This window comes from Solea solea, chromosome 7 (genome assembly GCF_958295425.1).
Source record: "Solea solea chromosome 7, fSolSol10.1, whole genome shotgun sequence".
In the NCBI taxonomy this organism is placed as follows: Eukaryota; Metazoa; Chordata; class Actinopteri; order Pleuronectiformes; family Soleidae; genus Solea; species Solea solea.
This window is the reverse complement of record NC_081140.1, coordinates 19,360,451-19,384,759: the sequence shown is the minus strand read 5'-3', so window position 1 is coordinate 19,384,759 and position 24,309 is coordinate 19,360,451. Positions and strand designations below refer to the sequence as shown.

The window sequence follows — 24,309 nt, the reverse complement described above, 5'->3', positions numbered from 1 at the left end:
ACGGTGTCACCATGAGCTGACTGGAAAAGTGAGAGAAACTGATGGACGGATGAAAGGATGGATGGATGCATATCCACCTGTCCGTCCACTGCAGACTGTTTGTCTCTCATCAGATAACAGGATGTATTTCAGACTTGTGGTCTCACTTTGTTCTTTACATTTTTAAGCATCATTGCCCCTCCCCTCTCTCACACTTTCTTCCTCTCTGACTCTATTTAAAGAGAGTTCAGATTTTTTTCAGGTTGTTTGAGGATCTGACACAGTCACTGCTGTGAAAGCTCTGTCAACTTAAGTCTGCGTTATCTTCACAATATGTAATATGTTCAGCACTTTTACTCATTGTTGGATGCTTTCCAACAGGAAGTATGAGTCACCAAAGTCAGAGAAAATCAGCACTTTTTCGCTCACTGGAGTTGTTGGTCCACTACTGCATCCATCATTTCGTCAGTTTGAGATCATTCTGAAAGGAATTTAAGGTTAGGGTTAGGCATCAACTCGTTGATAGTTAAGGTCTAGGTCAGTTGTCTGCAACCTCTAGGATGAAAAGAGCCATTTTTGTCCCATCTCCACCAAAATACATGTCATCTGTTTTAATCTGAACCTATTTGACCCACAAAATGAAGATAATAACACACATTTTTATACAGATATACTGTACAAAAGAACGATAGTTTGTTGCATTTATGAAATTTTAGAACTTTGGATGTGATGCACAAAATATTAAAACACTATGACTAGGAGCCACTGCAGAGGGCCTGAAGAGCCACAGGTGGCTCTAAAGCCGCAGGTTGCAGACCCCTAGTTTAGGCTCAACGTGAGTGATGAGAAAGATAGCTGCACAATCCTGTGTGTGTGTGTGTGTGTGTGTTTGTGTGTGGGTGTGGGTGTGGAGGAGAATGGCAGGAAGTGGAATCCACTGAAGGAAGAGGAAGATTTCTGACAAGAGAGGAGGAAGTGGAGCATCTCTGTTCTTCTGTGCTGAAACAACATCTGCACAGCTGCTGGACACAGCCCTGCTGAGCTGTGCCGCCCTCGCTACTGTGGCTGCTGTTTGTCATGTTTTATTTATCACTTCCACTTAAAGATGACGCTGTAAAAGCATTTACATTTAAACCAGAGAGAATGGGATTTATGAATGAAGGTTACGGATGATCTTAAAGGTTTACATGCTGAGGTTTGTCTGCATGAACACAAGGACAAATAACAACAATAATGTACTTCTTATTAGTGTGCACTGTGTAAAATGAAATGGTTGTTTATCACTTTCATAAAAATGTGATGTTCAAATGTAACACACACCATATTGTGGAGTTTAATTCATTTGTTCATTTGATTATCAACATTTGTTTTTACTGATGAACTGTCATGCTCAAAATAGAAGAAAAACTCAACATAATGACTTATTAAGTCAGAAATAATAATGTACCATCACAAAATAATGAGGAAAATATCTAAAAACGAATAACATACAAAAAAATCTGAAAGTATATCGATTACTTAACCATTTTTTGAGATAGTAAGTCATTATTTTAAGTTGGTAAGTTGTTTTTAAGTATTATGTCATTTTGAGTAAATATTTTCTTGTTTATTAATTAGCATTCATACATCAGTGAATAGCTCTAAAATAGCTGTGCCACTTTCGAAAAGCTCACCAAATGGAAAGCTTTAACTGAGAAATGTCAGTGTGAGTGTGGTTCAGAGTGACAGTCAGTCAGTCATCATCTACCGCTTTATCCTCTACCAGAGGGTCGCGGGGGGTGCTGTGCCAATCTCAGCTACATCGGGCGATAGGCGGGGTACACCCTGGACAGTTCGCCAGTCCATCGCAGGGCCACACACAGATAGAGACAAACAACCATTCACTCTCACACTCACTCCTATGGTCAATTTGGAGTGTCCAATTTACCTATCCCCACATTGCATGTTTTTGGACTGTGGGAGGAAGCCGGAGTACCCGGAGAGAACCCACGCACACACGGGGAGAACATGCAAACTCCATGCAGAAAGGCCCTTGTTCCAACCGGGGCTCGAACCCGGGTCTTCTCGCTGCAAGGTGAGAGTGCTAACCACTACACCACCGTGTGGCCCGTTCAGAGTGACAGGAAAGAGCAAATTATATATATAAAATGGAATAACCACAATTAGGGGCACCAAAAAATAAAGAGTACCTTGTAAAGTATGTTATGAATTGGTGCTACACAAATTACATTGAAACATTTTAATTGAATTATTTTGAGGTAGTAATTGCTTTATTTGAGTTGGTAAATCTTTCATTTTGAAATACTTTCTCATTATTTCACACAGGAAGCAAATACTACCCATGAACACAAACACACATCACAGCACTTGTTTGTTTATCAAATTTCAGACTCACCGTCCTTTTGTGTTGAACTGTAACTGCTGATAACTATTTACATAATCCAAATATCCTTTGGAGGGAAAGAACAGCATCCATTGTTGAAGGCTTCAAAAGCTTGTGTGTTGCATTCAATGTGCTGTCACGTGAATAACATTACTTATCTGTTTATACGTATTATACTTCTTTTGTCTTATTACACATCTATTAATTAAATGTTAACACCTTATTTTCCATCAAGCCTTTAAAAAGTAATGTAAAATCACCCTATTTTACTGTCTTTCACTAAAAGAACTTGAAATTACCAGAACATGGTTACATTTAAGGAGCTGAATTCACATAAACACTGAAACTGATGTGTTCCCTATTGGTATGTAATAATGGTGAGTCATTACTGTGAGATAGTAAGTCATTATTTTGGATATAGTAATTGTATTTTTGAGCTTCCCTTGTATGCAAACTGCAGAATTTTAGAAGGAAAAGTCAAAGTGTAGTCGGTAACTCCGGTCCGTGGCTTGTGTTTTGTAGTCTCCCAGATCCAGCAAATCCAGTGCGGGCTTTACTTCCGCTTTACTACTGCTCGACAGGAAGTTAGCTTGAAACCAGGACGGAAACTGGAGTTTATGGTAAAAATGTCAACAATGCACTGAAATTAAAAGTGTCGTCTTTGGTTTGAAGCCGCACACTCGTGACATGATGTCTAACACCGCGAGGAGCGGGGACATCATACATCTAAACGTCGGCGGGAAGAGGTGAGAACCTGCGGGAGAGAGGTGGAGTGTCGGCTAAACCCGGAGCTAGCCACCAGCAGCACGGCTAACCTGGGCGTCCGTTGTCGGACACGTCCAAATATCATCATGTCATGTCACCGGTGTTTTTGTTTAAGTTAAAGTAATTAACTGTACAAAAACAGAAAAGTGATAAACACGTGGGTGTGTCCATAATAAAAAGTCGAACAAACTCCATATACGCTACTTTTAAAACAGACCGCGGTTCACGTCACTGCTCAGTCACTCAATCACATAAAGTGTGCATATGAAAGTAATTCGAGCCAAGAGATTCACATTTAAAAAAAAAAAACAAATTAACCTTAAATGTTATCTTTTTAACGATTAGACAAAAACGAGATTTATTTGTAATGAGTTTGACTTGTGTCCGATAATGGAACTAAATCTACGTGCTTTGGATAAGCTCAGATGCCCATCCTTTAAACAACCACATTCAGGCTTTAATAGTCCGTAAGCAGAAGAGTTCATTTTCAAGTTTGTTTGTCTTCAGGTTCAGCACCTCCCGGCAGACTCTGACATGGGTTCCTGACTCATTCTTCTCCAGGTTGGTCCTTTTAACAAAACATACAAGTTGCACACATAAATATTGAACATAATAGAGCAATGTAAAAGGACTGACAACTGCAGGTGTGTGCTTTGTTTTTGTCTTCAGTCTTCTGAGTGGCCGCATCTCGACTCTGAAGGATGAAACTGGAGCTGTAAGTACAGTAGCTCTGTGTTTGTTTGTGTGTGTGTTTATTTAGTCCCACATTGATCAGATCACAGTGTTATTTTCATCATTCCACTGGTGTATATTCTTCCCCCTGTCCCTCCTCTTCCACCGTAGATCTTCATTGACAGGGATCCTTCTCTGTTCGCTACCATCCTCAACTTCCTGCGGACCAAAGAGCTGCATCCCCGCTCCATCAACGTGCACATGCTCATGCATGAGGCGGAGTTCTATGGCATCACACCGCTGGGTGAGATAAAGAGGCTCCACCCGCACATTACTACATCTTAATGTGACAGTTGTTGTAGCTAGGAATGTCTTTAAGCCATCGTAAGTCTACCATAGAATATATTCACTGCTTTATTGTTAGCAGAACTTTCCAACAGGAGTCTAAAGTTTTGTATATTTGTTACTCCCCTGCTCCAAATTCATTTGTGAATAGCAGCTTTAAGTTATTGGCTATCTGTCAATACTTCAGAAAACCTAATCTTTCACATGAATATACACGGCGTGTGAATGTGCTGTTGCGTGATTGGAATTTGATGAATCAGGTGAGGATATATAATTAGTAAATACCAAATATGAAAGTAAATGTGGGTGAATTTTTTGGTCTCAGTCAGGACTCACACGACATGCAGCTTTCGTGACTGTAAAAACTGACTCTGCATCTTCACTGATCCTCCTCCTCTCTGTTGTTGTTTGTTAACAGTGCGTAAGCTGCAGTTGTGTGACGAGCTTGATCGATCTTCCTGTGGAAACGTGCTGTTCAATGGCTACCTGCCTCCTCCAAGTATGCCACCGACCCGCACCCCCCCCCCTCGTTGTCACTGTGCTTCATCCTGTCATCCTGAATGACTGTCAGCATCAGACTTAAACATTCTTATAACCCTCTGCATTATTCCCAGTTTACCCAGCAAAGCGCAGAAACCGCCACAGTGTGGCCGGGTCACAGTTAATGGGAGGCCGGGTCATGCCTGCCGAGAGAGTGCCAGTCAGACGCAGCAACACCATGCCGCCCAACCTGGGGAATTCTGGGATACAGGGCAGGATGGCCACAGAAGAGAGGTTGCCTACAGGTGAGCACTCAAGTGTTGGCACCCATCTTTCTTTCTTTTTTTGTTTTTGAGCCTGACAAATACCTGTCACGCCTTTAACGTTATTCTTAGTTACAGCAAATTGTAAATTGTAAAAGTTATTGTTACTTCAAGGAGGAAGCAAATACTACCCCATGAACACACAAGTCACAGACTTTATGAGTTATTACCAGCACTTGTTTGTTTAATAAATTTTTTCTCTATTATCTCCTGTCTATCTAATTGCTGATAATTATTTACACAATCCACCCTAACCCTTTGGAGAGAAAGGATAGCATCCACTGTGGATGGCTTCAATAGCTTGTGTGTTGCATTCAACGTGCTGTCACGTGAATGCAGTGCATGGCTCTAAACAGAGCCACGAAGTCAATCACTTATCAGTTTATACTTATAACTTGTTTTGACTTATTACACATTTATTTATTAAATGTTAACACCATATTTTCCTTCAAGCCATTAAAAAGTAATATAATATCTCCCTTTTTTTACTCTGTTTCACTAAAAGAACGTCAGCTGATGTGACCAGACACGTATCTTTTCCTGGATGTCGTTCATGGGATGCTTGTGCTCAGATCCCATTTCACGTGTGTGTGTTTGTGTATGTGTATGTGTGCAGGTCAGTCTTCAGATTCTGGCATGGTTCGGATCATCTGTGGTCATCATAACTGGATCGCCTTGGCGTATGCACAGTTTGTTGTCTGCTACAGGTAAACGCATTATTGTTTATTGATCTGTCCTTGAGCTTGTGTAAATGTCAAACACACCTGAAGCTTTTCTTCTGGTCTTGATATGATAGAAAAAAATTATTTAATTATTAATTTTCACCAGCAGTTTCTTCTCATAAATTTGAGATGTTGTTTTATGCCATATTGACAACGCCCTCAAACAAACCAAAGATATTAAGTATATTGTCATTGTCAAGAGCCAGAACATGTTCACATTTGAGGAGCTGCATTCACATAAAAACTCAAACTGATTCGTTCATTTTCAAAATAATTGGAGATTCATTTAGTAATTGATTAAATGTTGCAGCTCTGGAATCAGTTTTGGTTTGAAGAACAGTGTGCTTACATGTTTTTAAAGATGAATAAGTTGACCACCACTTAAAATGTTTTTTAAGGATCAATTCATCCAAATAAAGAAAACCTTACATTCATTAGAACGCAACTCAAATCTATTCAAGCTCCACTGGAACAACAAGTGTGGAGTGAAAATTCTTTTCTCCTCCTCTTTTCTCTCTGTCAGGGTGAAGGAGTCCACCGGGTGGCAGCAGGTCTTCACCTCTCCTCGCCTGGACTGGGTGATCGACCGAGTCGCGCTCAATGCTAAGGTGATGGGTGGCTCTCTGGGAGACAATGACAAGATGGTGGCTGTCGCCTCAGTGACGGAGATCATCCTGTGGTCCATCTGTCCGGATGGCAATGGAAATGAAATCGGTGAGTATATGACTGTAACAGGTTGACGAGCTTTGACGTCGGTGTCGTATTTGACGCGTCCTCTGTCCTGCAGGCGTCTTCAGCCTCAATGTGCCGGTGGAGGCGCTCTTCTTCGTTGGTAACCAGCTGATTGCCACCAGCCACTCTGGGAAGGTTGGCGTCTGGAACGCTGTCACCAAACACTGGCAGGTAGGCGGAGACACACAGTGCTGATTCTAATCCATTTGTCATGTGCCATTTGGTCTGCCCATTAGCACCCAGTGCTAAGGAACCTACAGCGACCAATTCATCTTCTTTGGAGATTAGTTCTCATGACATGGCTCTCTGAACAGTAGTAGATTCCACATATTTACATATTTCTGGGTAAAAGCAGCTGCTAAGGAGGGTCTTGTTGCCGTACTGATTGGCATTTAGAGTAGCCAGTACCACTGAGTAGCTGTTAGAGCTGAGACACAGCATGATGACATAGCTTAGTGTCTATTGTGGAGGAGTTCTCACCTCCGACATCACCTATATCTGCAGTATAACCAAAGAGAAAGCTGAGAGTGATGTTTCTGAGGAAGGGGATAATAGTGAGGACATTTCTGGAGTGAGGCAATATATTTGAACTGATGTATAATGCCAGAGCTTCTGCTGAGGAGGGAGAGACCCAGAGTAATGCATTCACAGACTCACAAAGAAGTTGATCCGTCTGAGCAGTTCGCAGACTTGTACAAGATGAGAAAAATCATCTTAGTATGTTTTAGGGAATAACAGCCCCTAAAATACATATTAAGAATATTGAAAAATAGTTGTTTTACATTTATTAGGTTGTACATGGGCATGAAGGTGTTAGATTAAGCAACATATACTGTACATGATGAAAGCACTTACATTTTAATTTGAATCTCATGGGGACTTCAACAACCAGAGTATTTTGAACAATAAGAGAAATATCTAAGATCTGTTGCAGGTTATCCCCTTTCAGTAGAATTTAAAATGAATATTGACATGAGTCAGGAGGACCTGAGTGTTGACTGGTTGGTTGTATGACACTCTCTTGTCTCTGTGCCAGAACCAGGACGTGGTTCCGATCAGCAGCTACGACACTGCCGGCTCCTTCCTCATCCTGGGCTGCAACAACGGATCCATCTACTACATCGGTAAGAGACCGTGCAGAGTGTGTGTCGATACAAATACAGACTGCACACACAACAATATCTGTGTGTTTGTAACTTTTACGTTTTGAAGATTTCCACGTTGATTAAAATCAAGATTATCTGTTTATTGAAAGATGTGATGGATAAAGTTATGTTTTGAACAGGTGTTCTGTTATTATATATATATATATATATATTTTTTTTTTTAAACTATTCAGATGTTCAGAAGTTTCCTCTGAGAATGAAAGACAACGACTTACTGGTGACAGAGTTGTACAGAGACCCGACAGAAGATGCCATCACTGCACTCAGCGTCTACCTCACGCCCAAAACCAGTACGCCAACAAACCACTGCTGCCTCACACACACACACACACACACACACACACAGTGTTTTGGGGGTGGAGCTTTGACAATAAGGCTATAGAACAGGGCGGGATTCTCGTAGTGGTAGAATTAACTCATAAATGAGAAACTGAATGTGTGGATTTACTGGGTGTTTGTGTCTCTTATTCTCTATTGATGCCGTGAAATCAGGTGACAGTGGGAACTGGATTGAGATTGCGTACGGGACAAGCTCTGGGACAGTTCGAGTCATCGTTCAGCACCCGGAGACGGTCGGCTCGGGGCCTCAGCTCTTCCAGACCTTCTCTGTCCACCGCAGCCCTGTCACCAAGATCATGCTGTCGGAGAAACACCTCATTTCGGGTACGACGTTGAGAGCTGCCAGTGTTTGACCAGCCCACACCGTTTCCTGTCGGAGTTTTCACATTTCTGTTGTTGCAGTTTGTGCAGACAACAACCACGTACGGACGTGGACAGTGACACGGTTCAGAGGGATGATCTCCACCCAGCCTGGATCCACACCACTCACTTCCTTCAAGATCCTCAGCCTGGACGACATCGATGGACATGGAGGCTGCAGCGCCGGGACAGAGATAGGTAACAGACACTAAGGTCATAGTTTCAGCTAAAAGTTTCCTTGTTAGTTTTTCTTAATATTTGATAAATAGAAACCTTTTCATATTTACAGTAAGTCATGATGACATCATCATTTGTATGTATGTGTTACAGAGTTCTGGTGGTAACTGTGTGTCTGTGTGTGTCTTTGTTTCAGGTCCATACGGGGAGCGAGACGACCAGCAGGTTTTTATCCAGAGAGTCGTACCAGACACAGATAAGCTGTACGTCAGACTGTCGTCCAACGGAAAGAGGTGAGGGACACATGTTTGACGGAAGCATCTAATTTTTGTTTTTCTTATCTTATTCTTAATCTTTAACACTCTTTATTGTTTTATCCTTTATATTTTCATGAAACAAGAGCACATTTAAATAAGCACAAGTAATCAAAATAACAAATAATCACACTGAAAGAATCAGATATGATTCAAATCGTTCAAACTATGTTCAGACATTTTATTATGTTGCAGTTAGAAAACTTGAAGTCGCCCTTCAGTGTTTTTCTCTCTCTGATGAGAGATAATCAAAGGCCGAGGTGAAATGTGAGTTATTTGTCCCGGCCGCAGGGTGTGTGAGGTGCGCTCAGTGGACGGCACCGCCATCACTTCCTTCATGGTCCACGAGTGCGAAGGCTCGAGTCGCATTGGCTCTCGACCGAGACGCTACCTGTTCAGTGGCCACAGCAATGGCAGCATCCAGATGTGGGACCTGACCACTGCCATGGAGATCGCCGGCAAGGTCGACATCAAAGGTCAGATGTTTCCCCTTTGTCATCAGCTGACATTTGTTTGTCTGTTCAGCATCTGTCTGTTCTCTGTCTGTCAGTGACGCAGGCACTCATTGGTTGTTTCACAGCACTAGGTGGACCAACAGAAGAGGAGCTGCTGGAGCTGCTGGACCAGTGTGACCTGGCTCTGACCAGAACACCTGACAGTACACCGAGAACCTCCACCTGCAGGTACAAACACACACGTGTATACTCAGGCTATTAAAGTTAACACAAACATGACTTCCAGTGTTGTTGTTGTTGACTTCTCCCTTCCTGTCCTCTAGTCTTCACTCTCAGCTCAGTGACGGCTTTCGACCCGAGCACCTTCGCGCTACAGGAGGTCGAGGAGGAGGAGCTTTGGGTTCGGCGGCTTCGCTGTGTGGCAGCCTCCCACGACAGGCTTCAGCCCCTGTACCACTGGCTAAACCGGTCAGAGACCACGGACTTTCACCGCTAACTGGACCGCAGGCCCTCCCCAGTCCTGGCTCCACCTACACCCACAGCTCCAATGCCAGCCCCCGCCCTCAGAGACACCCAGACCGGGACAGAGAGTGGGGGTTGGTGCACAGGGGCAGCTTCGTGGAGCGCTGCCAGGAGCTCGCTAAGGGTTCTGAGGCAGCTGGCAACTCCGGGTTCGGAGCATTGGGAGGGTCAGAGGGCGCCAGGCGGAGCTTAGCTGTATGCAGCGAGTTAGAAGCCAGATTTGGCCTCAGGACACCCACCACTTTCTCTGTGTCGCCAGGTGCTCGTTATTCCCCTGGATCGTCCTCGTCACTGTCACCATCTCCTTTATCTCCTTTATCTTCATCATCCTATCGCAAAGCTGCGCCTTCCTCCCCAACAAGCCCCGCCCCCGCTGCAGTAAGCCCAACCCGATCTCAGACCCCCGTCTCTCCTCGCCGTGTCATCGCACCATCGCCCTCTGAAGCTCCAGCATCACCGGAGAGCCCCGCAAGTCCAGACAGCACCGCCGCCGCCACCGCCACCGCCCCCGCCCCTGCCCCCGCCCCCGTGGCTGCTGGCCCGCCAACCAGCCCCAAACCACACATGAATGAGACCAGCTTCTGACTGAGCGTTCAGAGCAGACACTGAGAAACTCACAAAACTCTTATCAGCAAGTTCTGTTGCTGTGGTTACCTCAAAGTCATAGTCAGGTTGGAAAAGTTTCCAAGAAAAAGCTGCACTGATCAATGTTTTCATAAGGAGTCAGTGTGACGGTAAAGGGCTAACGTGCTGATCTGCACCTGGCAGATATCTACAACACACTGACAGTGAAGTAACTGAATGAAATGCACGGACAACTGTGCTGTCTGTACGATGTGTTTACTACACTGTGTTCTCATGTGAAAAAACCTGAGTAAATGCAACTTGCGACTACTTGCTTTGAGATAATGCGAAGATAATTAGTTGCATCTGTGGATTAACTCTGTTTGTTGTCTCATGGTATGAAAGTTTTCTTCACATTCAGTGTGAGCGCACCATCTGTGTTTAGGAGGCGGAGCCTGAACACTGAACTAAAAGACAGATTTTGAGTGATATTGATAAAAAGTCAGTTGACTGTTGTTTATCTTCAGACAAGTCTTTCTAACATTTTCTAGCTGCTCCTGACTTATATATATAACATTTTTTATATAAAATGTTTGTTTCACTAAACTTTTGTAACGTTTTTACTTTGAATTTGAACCAAACCTGAACGCCTCACTACCACAGTCATACTGATGGAATTCTGGGAAAAAAAGTGATCAAATGTGATGTTGATGTCCAACAAAATAAAACAGTGAAGCAGGAAAAAAAACAAGGCCAGACAAACACATACTTGATATTAATGTCAAATATGTTTTAATTTATATGCAAAAGTAAATGCATATAATCTCTAATCACAAAGTTCAAACTCCAAGGTTTTTCATGACAGAATTGTATGATTTGTTTTCCACATTTGTGATTTGATATTTTCACAAATGTTATTCAATTCAAATTAGATGAATGAATGAATGAATGAATGAGGGGAAAAACAAGCCCGGGATGACTGAGTTGTAGTGTTGTGATGCATCATCGCAGGATTTGTTTTCATTACCCATTAATCTGATGATAATTTTTGGTTATTTTATAATTTAAAAAGAAAATATTTTAATGAAGATCTTTGTTTGATTCATTAATTCATTAAACACATTGCTGTAGATCAATTGTTTTCATAATCAAATAATCTGTTTATTATTTTCTCAAAGTAATTGTTTGGTCCACAAAATGTCAGAACATGTTGAAAAATGTTGATCAGCTTTTAAATTCACTGAATTGAAGGTTCCCACTTTTCACAGGAAAGACAGAATTCAGAAATTTTGAATTTTATTCAAATGTGTATTTATAATAATGTTTTGTCTGATCAGATCTGTTTCCTATGAATCCATTTTTTTAGTTTATAGAAAAGATGAAATCGTCTTGTGAAGGTTGGAACCTACGTGGGTTTTTTCTTTTTTAATTTCAACTCTACCTTCAAACTAAAAGTCTCCACTTCCTCCCTGACTTGTATCGCTATGGTAACTAGCTCACATTCATAGGGAACGCTCTACAGAGTAATATACCCTTAAAAAATAGAATGCAAATGTTTTTATCTTTTACAAAAATATAAATAACATTTTCTATCAAATTTATAAAATAATAACATGTGTACTGTACAGGTTATGGTGCTTATAAGAGCTACAGGTGTGTGGTGGAATTAAACAGTTTCATATTTGTTTCTGCAGAGACACGAGTCGTCTCTTCCTCCTGCGTGGATGAACTGCTGCAGAGACTCCAGACTGTTCTCCTGATGGCGGCGTGTGCGAGGAAACCTTCAGACTTTGGCGTCGAGCATCTCCAGGAACAGTTTGTGGAGAGGGATGTGACGCTGGCGGTGCAGCCGCAGAAATACCTGCACAGCTTGGTCTGCAGCCTGTCGCAGCAGAGGCAGAGTCATCAGCAGACGACCTGCTCGGTGGTGCTCTCTGCGGGACGACTCGTACTCCTGCAGGGCATCGTGGAGTCCGTCCTGAAACCTTTGCACTGAGTCCGGACAGTCGACCAGGTCGGAGTCTGAGGACAGAAGAGACACAGAGACCAGGTGTGTTTACATCAGCCATGAACTTATTACACTTGGAGGAGAAGGTGTAAAAACAGGTGTATTGATAAAAAGAAACTTTTAGTGAATAAAATAGGGATTTAGAGGGAAGACGAAAACACAACATCCCTCCACTTATTGCAAGAAGCAAATATTACTACAAAAGTAAACTGACACCACCATGTATCATCCACTAATTGCCCTCTTTACACCTGGTATTAGAATGCCTTTTCTGTGATCAGATGGAGATCAGATATCGCTTCACCACATGCATTTACACCTGGTATTAACACACGTCTCTGGTGTTCACATCAACATCCGATTCCTATCCAGTCACAAAAAATGCATTTTAATGCCATGTGTAAAAAAGGGCCTCAGTTACCAAGTTGACCCTTATTATCCTTCTGTGGTGACACAGGCTTTGGCGCCACCTGCTGCTTATCTCGATGAACTAATGCTGCCTTCATGCTGCTGTCGGAATTATGGTAAATACGAGTCCCTCACTAGTGGTATTCTGACTAAGCCATCATCACACTTCACCACTTCAACTAACTAGTAGTGCATTCCAGTTGTACTCGGAGGTTATAATTTACCACCATGTAGGTAGTTAGACGCGTCCCCTAGAGGTCACATTCAGTGCTTTTACTTTGAAAAAGTCTGTCTGTTGTGTTTCACAGAGCAGACCAGGGTCACTTCAAGGTCAAACACACACACACACAGAGAGCATCTTCTTTTGTGTGAGATATTGATCCAGACCTGAGTCTATCAGTCTGACTTATTGATCCAAAGCTCAGACAGTGGGAGGCTGAGCAGACCTAGTGGTGTCTAATAACTACAGTCAAATGTTATTGATCAGTGGCTATTCATACGCCGTTAGCAGCGCTGTTAGCATTCCCCAGTGACACAATAACAGCACTTAGTGGTCCCGCTCATTATGGAGCTAATCAATACAGTGAAGCTTCAGCCCCCAGACACTGAACTGATCAATATCAATACTAATTCATCTGAGATGTTTGAGTTTAGAGACTAAACAACTCATCTTTCATGATTTTGGACCAAATATGAAAATGATTGTTGTTACAAGCAGGGTGTAATGTAACAAAGTACAAATACTAAAATTCACTTATTTAATATAGATATATACATTCATGCACTTTACTTTGTTATTTATATTTCTAGCAACTTTTACTCCACTACTTTTCCTCCAACTATCTTTGTTAGTCATTACTGCCAAATAAAATCAGAAGAACATCTTTTATACCCATTCACACGTTTCATGGGGTTAAGTGTCTTGCTCAAGGACACATAGACTAGCAGAGCCAGGAATTCAACCCACAACCTTCCAGTTGAAAGACAACTCGCCCTACCACTGGCCTACCATGGCTCAATCCTAACTCCTCACTTTTTTAATACTTTTACACCTAAAACTTAAGTACATTTTATATCAGAAAATTACTTTTGATACTGAAGTACAGTAAATTCAAATACTTTAAGACTTTTACTTAAGTAATATTTACACAAGACTGATTGTTAGTGACAGCACTCGTGCTAAGACACAAACGTGCGTATGTACCAGCGTTGGCCAGCGCCATGGCCTTCATCATCACCGCCTCCTCAGGACTCAGCTCCATCGCCTGGTATTTCATTGTCAGGTGACGCAGCACCTCATACAGATCGCTCAGTCCTGCTGCTCGACACCGTCCCGCATCCAGGCGTAGGTTACCGGCGAACGCGAGCTCCTCCCCCTCCACACCCTGAGATCGCCAGGCCACACCCACCAGCAGCGCCTCCATCCAGCCGCTCTGCAGCAGCGACATCTGATCGACCAGTGAGAGCACGGAGAAGCCTGAGAGGGGCGGGGCAGAGAAGGTGTCACTCAGGTGTGTCTGTGTCACTCAGGTGCGTCACTCAGGTGCATCACTCAGGTGCGTCTCAAGGCGTTTACCTGGGATCTGTTTGGTCCAGCCAATCAGAAGCAGCAGCTCCCGGTTCAGGAGGTCACCCAGGGTCAGCAGCGTGCTCAGGCTGCTGTCGTTGGTGGAGTCATCCTGATTAGCGGTGAGGGGGGCGGGCTCTGTCAGCAGCAAATGGGAGATGACCTTGTTTCCTGAAACACAGACGATAATTGAATAAAAGGAGCAGGGGGAGGCGAGGGGACGTGGCCTTTTAGTGACGTGGAAACTAACGTGTCAACTCACTGCAGCTCACTGAGTGACTCAAGCACCTGAGCCCTGTCTCCACACGCCGCTTGTACTTCTGACGTCCTCCTCGCACGCGGTCCATACGGACACCTGGACAGAGACACAGCAGGTTGTCCGTCATCATGTTTGACCTGCCACTAATTCTTGGAACGTGTCTCTAACTCATGTGACTTATGTGCTTGTCTCTGACTCATTGGACAGGTCTCTTACTGGTGTGATGTGTCTATCACATGCCTCTGACTGGACGTGTCTCTGACATTATGTGATATGTCTTTCATTGGTTTGATGTGTCTTTGACTCCTTTCACTAACTTGTGTGCTTATCTCTGACTTGTTGACATGTCTTCTTTGTAATAAATGTCTCAGACTCCTGGTTCTGTCTCTTACTGGTGTGATGTGTCTCTCACATGTCTCTGACTCATGGTATGTAACTCTGACTCTTGTATCTTACTGGACGTGTCTCTGACTGATGTGAAAATGTCTCTGACTTGACTGGTGAGACATGTCTCTGACATATGTGATATGTCTCCTGTCTCTAACTTGTATGCTTGTCTCGGATTCGTCTTCTTTGTGATATGTCTCTGACTGGACGTGTCTCTGACTCTTGTATCTGACTGAACGTGTCTCTGACTTGCTGAGTGGTCATTTGAATGTGTCCCTGACTTGTTTGATGTGTGTCCCATCTCTGTCTAGAGTCTCTGACTTGGACACATACCCTCCCTCATCATGCCAGCCTGGAGACACTTCTGGAAGCGACATGCCTGACAGGCTTTCCTCCTGCGCTTGGTGATCTCACACTGGTTCATCACAGGACAGCTGTACTCGATGTTGCCTAGGCAACCACCAAGAAATTGTAGTTTATCACCAGAAATCAATGTACAGTTTGAATTCATTAATGAATAACTAGAATGCTGTTCTCACAGAAATCAATGCAAGCTCTGTCTAGGAGCTGGACGTCCCACACACACACCCTCTCACCCTCTCACCCCGTCCTCTCCCATCACAGTACAAGTGTTCATTGGGCCTTAAAACTGCCGAGTCGCCTCATTAACAGGATATTGACGAGCAGCAGCTGGAGGCTGATCACACAGAGACGCGTCACAACAGACACTAACACTTTAAATATGCCAAAGAATGGAAAAGACTGTTGGTAAAAGCCCATAAGAAGCAAAGGTTCAGGGTTGAAGTCCATCTATTTAATGTTCTTTTCAGTATGTGCATTGAAATACCTCATAAAAAGCATTATAACAAAGGAAAGCAATGGTTTTGACTCTGACATGTGCCTAGTGTAAATAAGTGGGATAAAAAATGAGTTTACTGCCGTAATATACATTTATGCACCTTATTTTAAATTATAAAAATAGTTGAAATACAATGTTTTAGACTTAAAAATGTAACTATCAATTCCATACGTGTGAAAAACACACTTTGTGTCAGTCAGTTCCAGCTGATGATTTCACACACTGATCAATACAGTGAGTAATTCAGTATTGATCACTTCATTAATTAACACACCCACATACACACACCTTGTACTGTCCTCTTGAAGAAGGCTTTACACGCCTCGCAGGACGCCACACCGTAGTGATAACCAGAGGCGTAGTCTCCACACACCAGGCAGAGCCGCTTGGGCCCTGCGGCGCCCCCTGGTGGCATCAGATAGTTGCCCCTCAGGATGGAGTTGACCTGCACACAGATATATGCATCATGTGACTTTATGCTCTACAGCAAACTTCCCTGGGAAATCAGAGACTTTAGTGATATTTTGATTTGAACGTTGTTTTTATCCTCACAATACAGCGTTTTTGAGAACACTAAAACATTATTATTTCTTGCAATGAAGAACGTTTGCTCTGCTTTTTATAGCTTACTCTACTTTCTACTTTAGATAGGTGAAGAACTTTTACTGCAATAATACCTTTGATACTTCTAAGTGTTTGTACATGAATTTTGAGGCTTGTTTTACTCCTGATGAAGTACTTGAAGTACTCAGTTGTCTACTTATCTACTTCAGATGACACACAACATGAACATGAGTGACATTTCTAATTACATGTTTAATTTGTGTCCAATATAATTAAAGAATAATCATAATTTTTTTTTCTCTTCTTGACGAGTCAACAGACAATAGAAACCAGAAAAGTGAGGAGCTGATTTTCACCTGTGCTGAAAAGGAGTCAGCGTGTGAGTGCACAGCATCGCCTCCACAGCTGGAACTAGATCCTGTCGGGGAGTCGGGCTGTGGCTCTCTGCAGAGGAGGAGGCTGCAGGAGGAAGAGGAGGCCGGGCTGGGGGGGTGGAAGGTCCTGTGTGACGGGCTGAGGGTATGAGAGGTGTTCACAGGGAATGAGGACGTGAGGAGGGAGGAGTGGAGGAAGGAGGCCGGAGACTGAGCCTCTGCAGCAGGAGAAGAGGAGGGAGAGGAGTCCAGGAGGCTGAGGAGGAAGAGGAGAGAGATGTTTGTTCATCAACCAGGAAACTAAACTGGTAATTAATTTATTTTTATCAAAATGAATCAATGTGATAAGAAACAAACTATGAAAGACAGAGGTCAAAGGTCCAACATGTAAAGCTGAGCGCTAGATTGTTAAACCAAAACAAGATTGTAAACAGACTTTCTTCACCTCATTCTGTCCACCTCATTCTGTCCACCAAAACAAAGCGTCAATAACAACACTGCTGTATATTTACAGGGAGGTAATATTTGTTTCTGACACTTTGATGGATGAAAAAAATGAACTTTTTTGTCAAATAAAATATAAAATACATGCACTTAAAATGATTTATCTTATTAGAAGAGTATTGATATGTTTGTGTGTAACTGACTGAGCGATTGCTTTCATATCATTAAGATTGATAAGCATGAATTAGTTTGAGTGTTTCTTTGATAACAGGATCAAGAAAATCTTCTGGATCAAGAAAATAATCGACAGATAATCGAAAATGACTCCAAACAGACAGACAGACAGACAGACAGACAGTCTTACCACTGCTGCCGAGCCAGGACGTCTTTAGTGAGACAGTCAAAATCCTTCAGCTCCATCAGTGCTGCGTTCACAGTCTCTGCTGTCACTTAGTAAAAAAAGACTTCGGATGAAAACGTGGGATAAACAGATGAAAACTTCCTCCTGCCCAGAGATAGTGGATGGATGTGAGGCTCTGAGGGACCAGTGCTGTCATTTATCTGACCCTCCTGTCATCACAGAGGAGGGGGCGTGGCCTGCAGGATCAGCCAATCGTCATGCAGTGTTGTCAGTGTGAACACAGGATTGACTTCCTCCACTTCTTCTATCGTCTCTATTGATTTGGACAGTGACAGATGTAGGTCACAGTCATGATGATGATGATGATGATGATGACCTCATGATGACCTGCAATTTCCTCTGCCCGGTGCACCGGCCCTTTAAATACATGTACCATAGGTGTGTGATTGGTTCTTACACCTTTCTGTTTCACAAAGTGCTGCTTCAGCATAAAGAGACAGAGAGTCCTAATCTCAGATCAGTCTCACCTACATCTGCTGTTTCATAAGAGCTGCATAACTAGGTATGTCTTAAAGGGACATAGTTCATTTCTTCTTCACAGACACAAAGTCAGTGTCAGTGACTGCACTGTGAGCACCCCCTGCCCCGAGGACCAGCCTGAAACCCAGAGGCTTTCTCTCAGTGAGCACAAGGAAAAAAACTGTTTTAGCCACTGCACAAAAGATGACCACCTTTCCCAACAGGAAATCCAAGTTTGTGTTGCTTTGTAAGCCACTTTTACTCTTTCGCACCAACATTTTTACACCCCAGAACACAGGAGTTCCACTGCTGCCTCCATGAGTAAATTCAAATGTGTTATTTTGTGACTTCCTTGTTTTGAAAGTGTCACATAAACTTATCAAACCATGATTTTCTCCATGAGTGCTAAAATTGTGTGTTTTTTCGATGGACTTTGGTGTGGGAGAGATGAAGTGGTTTCTGTTGGAAAAGGCTGTGTAACAGCAAGATTAAGTTGTTATATTATACTTTATTAATCCCCTAGGGAAAATTCTTTACCTGCATTTAACCCATACTGTACAAGGAACCTTTCTAGAAGGAGTACCCCTTGACCAGGTGGGGACTCAAACTAGCAACCCTGCAGTTACAAGTCAACTTCCCTTTCCACTTGGCCAAGTAACAGACTCTAGAGTTTGATGTGTTGTTGTGGGACTGTGGTAATGTGATGTGAGGAGTGGGTGGATCTACAAGGAGGATCCACCCCACTGTGTTTCACACTGGCTGATACACACCTGGAAACTATTGTCTCGTTAACTCTCATTAAGAGCCGACACACACACACACACACACATACAGGTTGCACGCAGCAACTCGTATAGAAGAACTAGAAGGTATGAGTTCAGTTGTTTTGTATAAAACCTAGATAAACAGTTTTTAATGTGTTATTTGTTGTACTTTTTGTTACAGGTACTGTTAAGCAACTCTACCTTAGGCCCTGGAGGCTGTTCAAGGCTTTGAAGGTACAATGATGGTTATTATTTTACTAAGAATAACTGTATGTTTTTATATGTGAACTTTAATTTTACGTACATATGGGTGGCTGTTGTGTTGAAGATGATCACAGGGTTGACAAGTTGATTTAATATTTGCCTTGAATGTCCAGCATTTTACTGTGAAGCTTCTTCTAGGTTGCCAGGTATTGCATCTTTTGAGATGAAATAATTCATACTGCAAGTTCTTTAGTATGTTTGAACGATGTGTGGTTCTTGCTTTTTAATTCGTGTCATTTTCGGGTTTTCACGACCACTACTGTTTTCACCTGTATGTTGTGCTGTGCCAATACACTTATTACAGACACAATTATTGACAGAATGATTAAGAAATTGTTACAAACATTTTTACTCCCATAGTTGCAGGTCAGACCCAGTACTGTTCCTTTCCCTCACACCGCCTGTGGTGTTGTGAAATGCTTGCTATATGTGAGTGTGAGTGTGTGTATCCACCTGTTAATGTTTGTTGTGTTATTTTACGTTGTTAGGGTGACAGTGTGTGTGTGTGTGTGCACGTGTGTGTGTGTGCGTGTGTGTGTGGCAGAGTCTGTGTGTCCTGGCTCTTCTATGATAACCCCCTAAAACCCAGGTGTTTGTTGACTGTGTGGAATCTAACATCCATAACAAGTTGGTGCACACAGATCATTATTTGATCCACTTCCTGCTCTGTGCTAAGTCCATAGATTGGTGTCGTCCAACCAATGTCGTTTCTAGCTATATTCGGACTATGCAAATGCCACCGGGGGCCCCAAAGCTGCATGTTCAGCCTCATCTGAGGAGAATTATGTCATCGTCCAGAGGAAGTTGTTTCTCAGATATTTGCAACTTAACATTACTTTACGATTACTGATGATTAAGTTATAAAGTCTGTGTGTATTTTATTGGCTTTGAATTAGAAGTGTGCAACTGCTTTATATATAACACAATTTATTGATGAAGTGACTATAATAAATATTAGGCCTATTGTTGATTATTTTGGACTTTTGTGGCAGTGGATTATTGCTGACTCAACCAAGTTAGTTTTGTTTTTAATGTTGGTTTGTTGTCATTGTTGCACTTATTTGTTTATCGTGTTACATGTAAGGTTATTTACTCACTTTACACTTTATTATTCTGATGAGTTTTTATTGTTCGCACAGTGATATGGATGCTGGCTCATTGTGTTTTTTACTCTAAGTAATAATGGCCTTACTTACTTTTTGATCTTGGGCTTGGCCCACTTTCTTGATTGATTGATTGTTTTGGGTTGTGAAAATTTGTGTTGTGTTTTTATCAGTGTATCTTTAAATGAAGATGTTTTATTTTAATATGAGAGGTTTATCATGACTGTAGCATGTTTTGTTAGGGGCCCCCAAACAACATCTTGCATAGGGCCCCCGAAAAGCTAGAAACAGCCCTGACCTTTAGGTTTCCTCCTCCTTTTATTATCCTCGGTTACAAAACCTCATATAAAGCCGTGGGAGTGCAGAGATTTACTTCACATTACTTTACTTATGACTCTTCATTAAAGCTGTGAAATTAATGTTGAGCACAGTGAGATAATCTGAGATAAACTCCGGTAAGACTGGATTCATCAGCTGACCCACTTACCTCCATCAGATCTGGGTCACTGACCCTCTGACTCACTGTTGTGAGCAGAGACTGCTGGGTAATATGGTGCCACCTTCCACTCAGTTAATATTCCACATATTATATCATAGCCACATTTATCGAGCTCACCAGCAGAATTCAGCTTCAGTGCATAAAACTGGACATGACCTTGTACCATCATATTCTGTGATTTGTGTTTTTCTTTCATCTTTTCCACTTCTGTAGTTTAATACTGCCTCCTAGTGACACAGAGTGGTTGTGCAGTTTAAAGCAAATGTTGAGTTTCTCTTCTCCTCACATTTATATTAGAAAATAGTGGCTGAGAATGTGGAAAAATGACAACTATGTCTTATGTTCAGGATTATTTTAGGTGTGTCTGATGTGAAAATGTCTCTGACTTGACTGGTGAGACATGTCTCTGACATATGTGATATGTCTCCTGTCTCTAACTTGTATGCTTGTCTCGGATTCGTCTTCTTTGTGATATGTCTCTGACTGGACGTGTCTCTGACTCTTGTATCTGACTGAACGTGTCTCTGACTTGCTGAGTGGTCATTTGAATGTGTCCCTGACTTGTTTGATGTGTGTCCCATCTCTGTCTAGAGTCTCTGACTTGGACACATACCCTCCCTCATCATGCCAGCCTGGAGACACTTCTGGAAGCGACATGCCTGACAGGCTTTCCTCCTGCGCTTGGTGATCTCACACTGGTTCATCACAGGACAGCTGTACTCGATGTTGCCTAGGCAACCACCAAGAAATTGTAGTTTATCACCAGAAATCAATGTACAGTTTGAATTCATTAATGAATAACTAGAATGCTGTTCTCACAGAAATCAATGCAAGCTCTGTCTAGGAGCTGGACGTCCCACACACACACCCTCTCACCCTCTCACCCCGTCCTCTCCCATCACAGTACAAGTGTTCATTGGGCCTTAAAACTGCCGAGTCGCCTCATTAACAGGATATTGACGAGCAGCAGCTGGAGGCTGATCACACAGAGACGCGTCACAACAGACACTAACACTTTAAATATGCCAAAGAATGGAAAAGACTGTTGGTAAAAGCCCATAAGAAGCAAAGGTTCAGGGTTGAAGTCCATCTATTTAATGTTCTTTTCAGTATGTGCATTGAAATACCTCATAAAAAGCATTATAACAAAGGAAAGCAATGGTTTTGACTCTGACATGTGCCTAGTGTAAATAAGTGGGATAAAAAATGAGTTTACTGCCGTAATATACATTTATGCACCTTATTTTAAATTATAAAAATAGTTGAAATACAATGTTTTAGACTTAAAAATGTAACTATCAATTCCATACGTGTGAAAAACACACTTTGTGTCAGTCAGTTCCAGCTGATGATTTCACACACTGATCAATACAGTGAGTAATTCAGTATTGATCACTTCATTAATTAACACACCCACATACACACACCTTGTACTGTCCTCTTGAAGAAGGCTTTACACGCCTCGCAGGACGCCACACCGTAGTGATAACCAGAGGCGTAGTCTCCACACACCAGGCAGAGCCGCTTGGGCCCTGCGGCGCCCCCTGGTGGCATCAGATAGTTGCCCCTCAGGATGGAGTTGACCTGCACACAGATATATGCATCATGTGACTTTATGCTCTACAGCAAACTTCCCTGGGAAATCAGAGACTTTAGTGATATTTTGATTTGAACGTTGTTTTTATCCTCACAATACAGCGTTTTTGAGAACACTAAAACATTATTATTTCTTGCAATGAAGAACGTTTGCTCTGCTTTTTATAGCTTACTCTACTTTCTACTTTAGATAGGTGAAGAACTTTTACTGCAATAATACCTTTGATACTTCTAAGTGTTTGTACATGAATTTTGAGGCTTGTTTTACTCCTGATGAAGTACTTGAAGTACTCAGTTGTCTACTTATCTACTTCAGATGACACACAACATGAACATGAGTGACATTTCTAATTACATGTTTAATTTGTGTCCAATATAATTAAAGAATAATCATAATTTTTTTTTCTCTTCTTGACGAGTCAACAGACAATAGAAACCAGAAAAGTGAGGAGCTGATTTTCACCTGTGCTGAAAAGGAGTCAGCGTGTGAGTGCACAGCATCGCCTCCACAGCTGGAACTAGATCCTGTCGGGGAGTCGGGCTGTGGCTCTCTGCAGAGGAGGAGGCTGCAGGAGGAAGAGGAGGCCGGGCTGGGGGGGTGGAAGGTCCTGTGTGACGGGCTGAGGGTATGAGAGGTGTTCACAGGGAATGAGGACGTGAGGAGGGAGGAGTGGAGGAAGGAGGCCGGAGACTGAGCCTCTGCAGCAGGAGAAGAGGAGGGAGAGGAGTCCAGGAGGCTGAGGAGGAAGAGGAGAGAGATGTTTGTTCATCAACCAGGAAACTAAACTGGTAATTAATTTATTTTTATCAAAATGAATCAATGTGATAAGAAACAAACTATGAAAGACAGAGGTCAAAGGTCCAACATGTAAAGCTGAGCGCTAGATTGTTAAACCAAAACAAGATTGTAAACAGACTTTCTTCACCTCATTCTGTCCACCTCATTCTGTCCACCAAAACAAAGCGTCAATAACAACACTGCTGTATATTTACAGGGAGGTAATATTTGTTTCTGACACTTTGATGGATGAAAAAAATGAACTTTTTTGTCAAATAAAATATAAAATACATGCACTTAAAATGATTTATCTTATTAGAAGAGTATTGATATGTTTGTGTGTAACTGACTGAGCGATTGCTTTCATATCATTAAGATTGATAAGCATGAATTAGTTTGAGTGTTTCTTTGATAACAGGATCAAGAAAATCTTCTGGATCAAGAAAATAATCGACAGATAATCGAAAATGACTCCAAACAGACAGACAGACAGACAGACAGACAGTCTTACCACTGCTGCCGAGCCAGGACGTCTTTAGTGAGACAGTCAAAATCCTTCAGCTCCATCAGTGCTGCGTTCACAGTCTCTGCTGTCACTTAGTAAAAAAAGACTTCGGATGAAAACGTGGGATAAACAGATGAAAACTTCCTCCTGCCCAGAGATAGTGGATGGATGTGAGGCTCTGAGGGACCAGTGCTGTCATTTATCTGACCCTCCTGTCATCACAGAGGAGGGGGCGTGGCCTGCAGGATCAGCCAATCGTCATGCAGTGTTGTCAGTGTGAACACAGGATTGACTTCCTCCACTTCTTCTATCGTCTCTATTGATTTGGACAGTGACAGATGTAGGTCACAGTCATGATGATGATGATGATGATGATGACCTCATGATGACCTGCAATTTCCTCTGCCCGGTGCACCGGCCCTTTAAATACATGTACCATAGGTGTGTGATTGGTTCTTACACCTTTCTGTTTCACAAAGTGCTGCTTCAGCATAAAGAGACAGAGAGTCCTAATCTCAGATCAGTCTCACCTACATCTGCTGTTTCATAAGAGCTGCATAACTAGGTATGTCTTAAAGGGACATAGTTCATTTCTTCTTCACAGACACAAAGTCAGTGTCAGTGACTGCACTGTGAGCACCCCCTGCCCCGAGGACCAGCCTGAAACCCAGAGGCTTTCTCTCAGTGAGCACAAGGAAAAAAACTGTTTTAGCCACTGCACAAAAGATGACCACCTTTCCCAACAGGAAATC

At 42.4% G+C, this 24,309-nt stretch overlaps 3 protein-coding genes across 3 annotated transcripts; 1 reads left to right on the top strand and 2 right to left on the bottom strand.

Annotated features, from left to right (window-relative positions):
- The first annotated feature begins 2,924 nt into the window (after positions 1–2,924).
- shkbp1 (SH3KBP1 binding protein 1) lies at positions 2,925–11,434 on the top strand. Its single transcript, XM_058634403.1, has 17 exons — positions 2,925–3,108; positions 3,635–3,688; positions 3,797–3,842; positions 3,971–4,103; positions 4,563–4,643; positions 4,759–4,929; positions 5,564–5,654; positions 6,193–6,383; positions 6,457–6,572; positions 7,438–7,525; positions 7,741–7,857; positions 8,060–8,230; positions 8,309–8,464; positions 8,640–8,736; positions 9,049–9,233; positions 9,338–9,440; positions 9,536–11,434. The coding sequence occupies exons 1-17, from the start codon at positions 3,050–3,052 to the stop codon at positions 10,317–10,319; spliced, it is 2,643 nt and encodes an 880-aa protein (XP_058490386.1). The 5' UTR covers positions 2,925–3,049; the 3' UTR covers positions 10,320–11,434.
- A 495-nt stretch (positions 11,435–11,929) lies between these two features.
- Positions 11,930–17,676, bottom strand: LOC131462871 (estrogen-related receptor gamma-like). The gene is made up of 8 exons (XM_058634404.1): positions 17,533–17,676; positions 16,707–16,980; positions 16,075–16,231; positions 15,261–15,377; positions 14,544–14,636; positions 14,291–14,452; positions 13,919–14,191; positions 11,930–12,320 (listed from the first exon to the last, which is right to left on the bottom strand). Exons 1-8 carry the CDS (start codon positions 17,586–17,588, stop codon positions 12,082–12,084), a joined length of 1,371 nt encoding a protein of 456 aa, XP_058490387.1. The 5' UTR covers positions 17,589–17,676; the 3' UTR covers positions 11,930–12,081.
- Positions 17,677–21,244: 3,568 nt separating this feature from the next.
- On the bottom strand, positions 21,245–23,707 carry LOC131462872 (estrogen-related receptor gamma-like). The gene is made up of 4 exons (XM_058634405.1): positions 23,564–23,707; positions 22,738–23,011; positions 22,106–22,262; positions 21,245–21,408 (listed from the first exon to the last, which is right to left on the bottom strand). Exons 1-4 carry the CDS (start codon positions 23,617–23,619, stop codon positions 21,266–21,268), a joined length of 630 nt encoding a protein of 209 aa, XP_058490388.1. The 5' UTR covers positions 23,620–23,707; the 3' UTR covers positions 21,245–21,265.
- Positions 23,708–24,309: the final 602 nt, after the last annotated feature.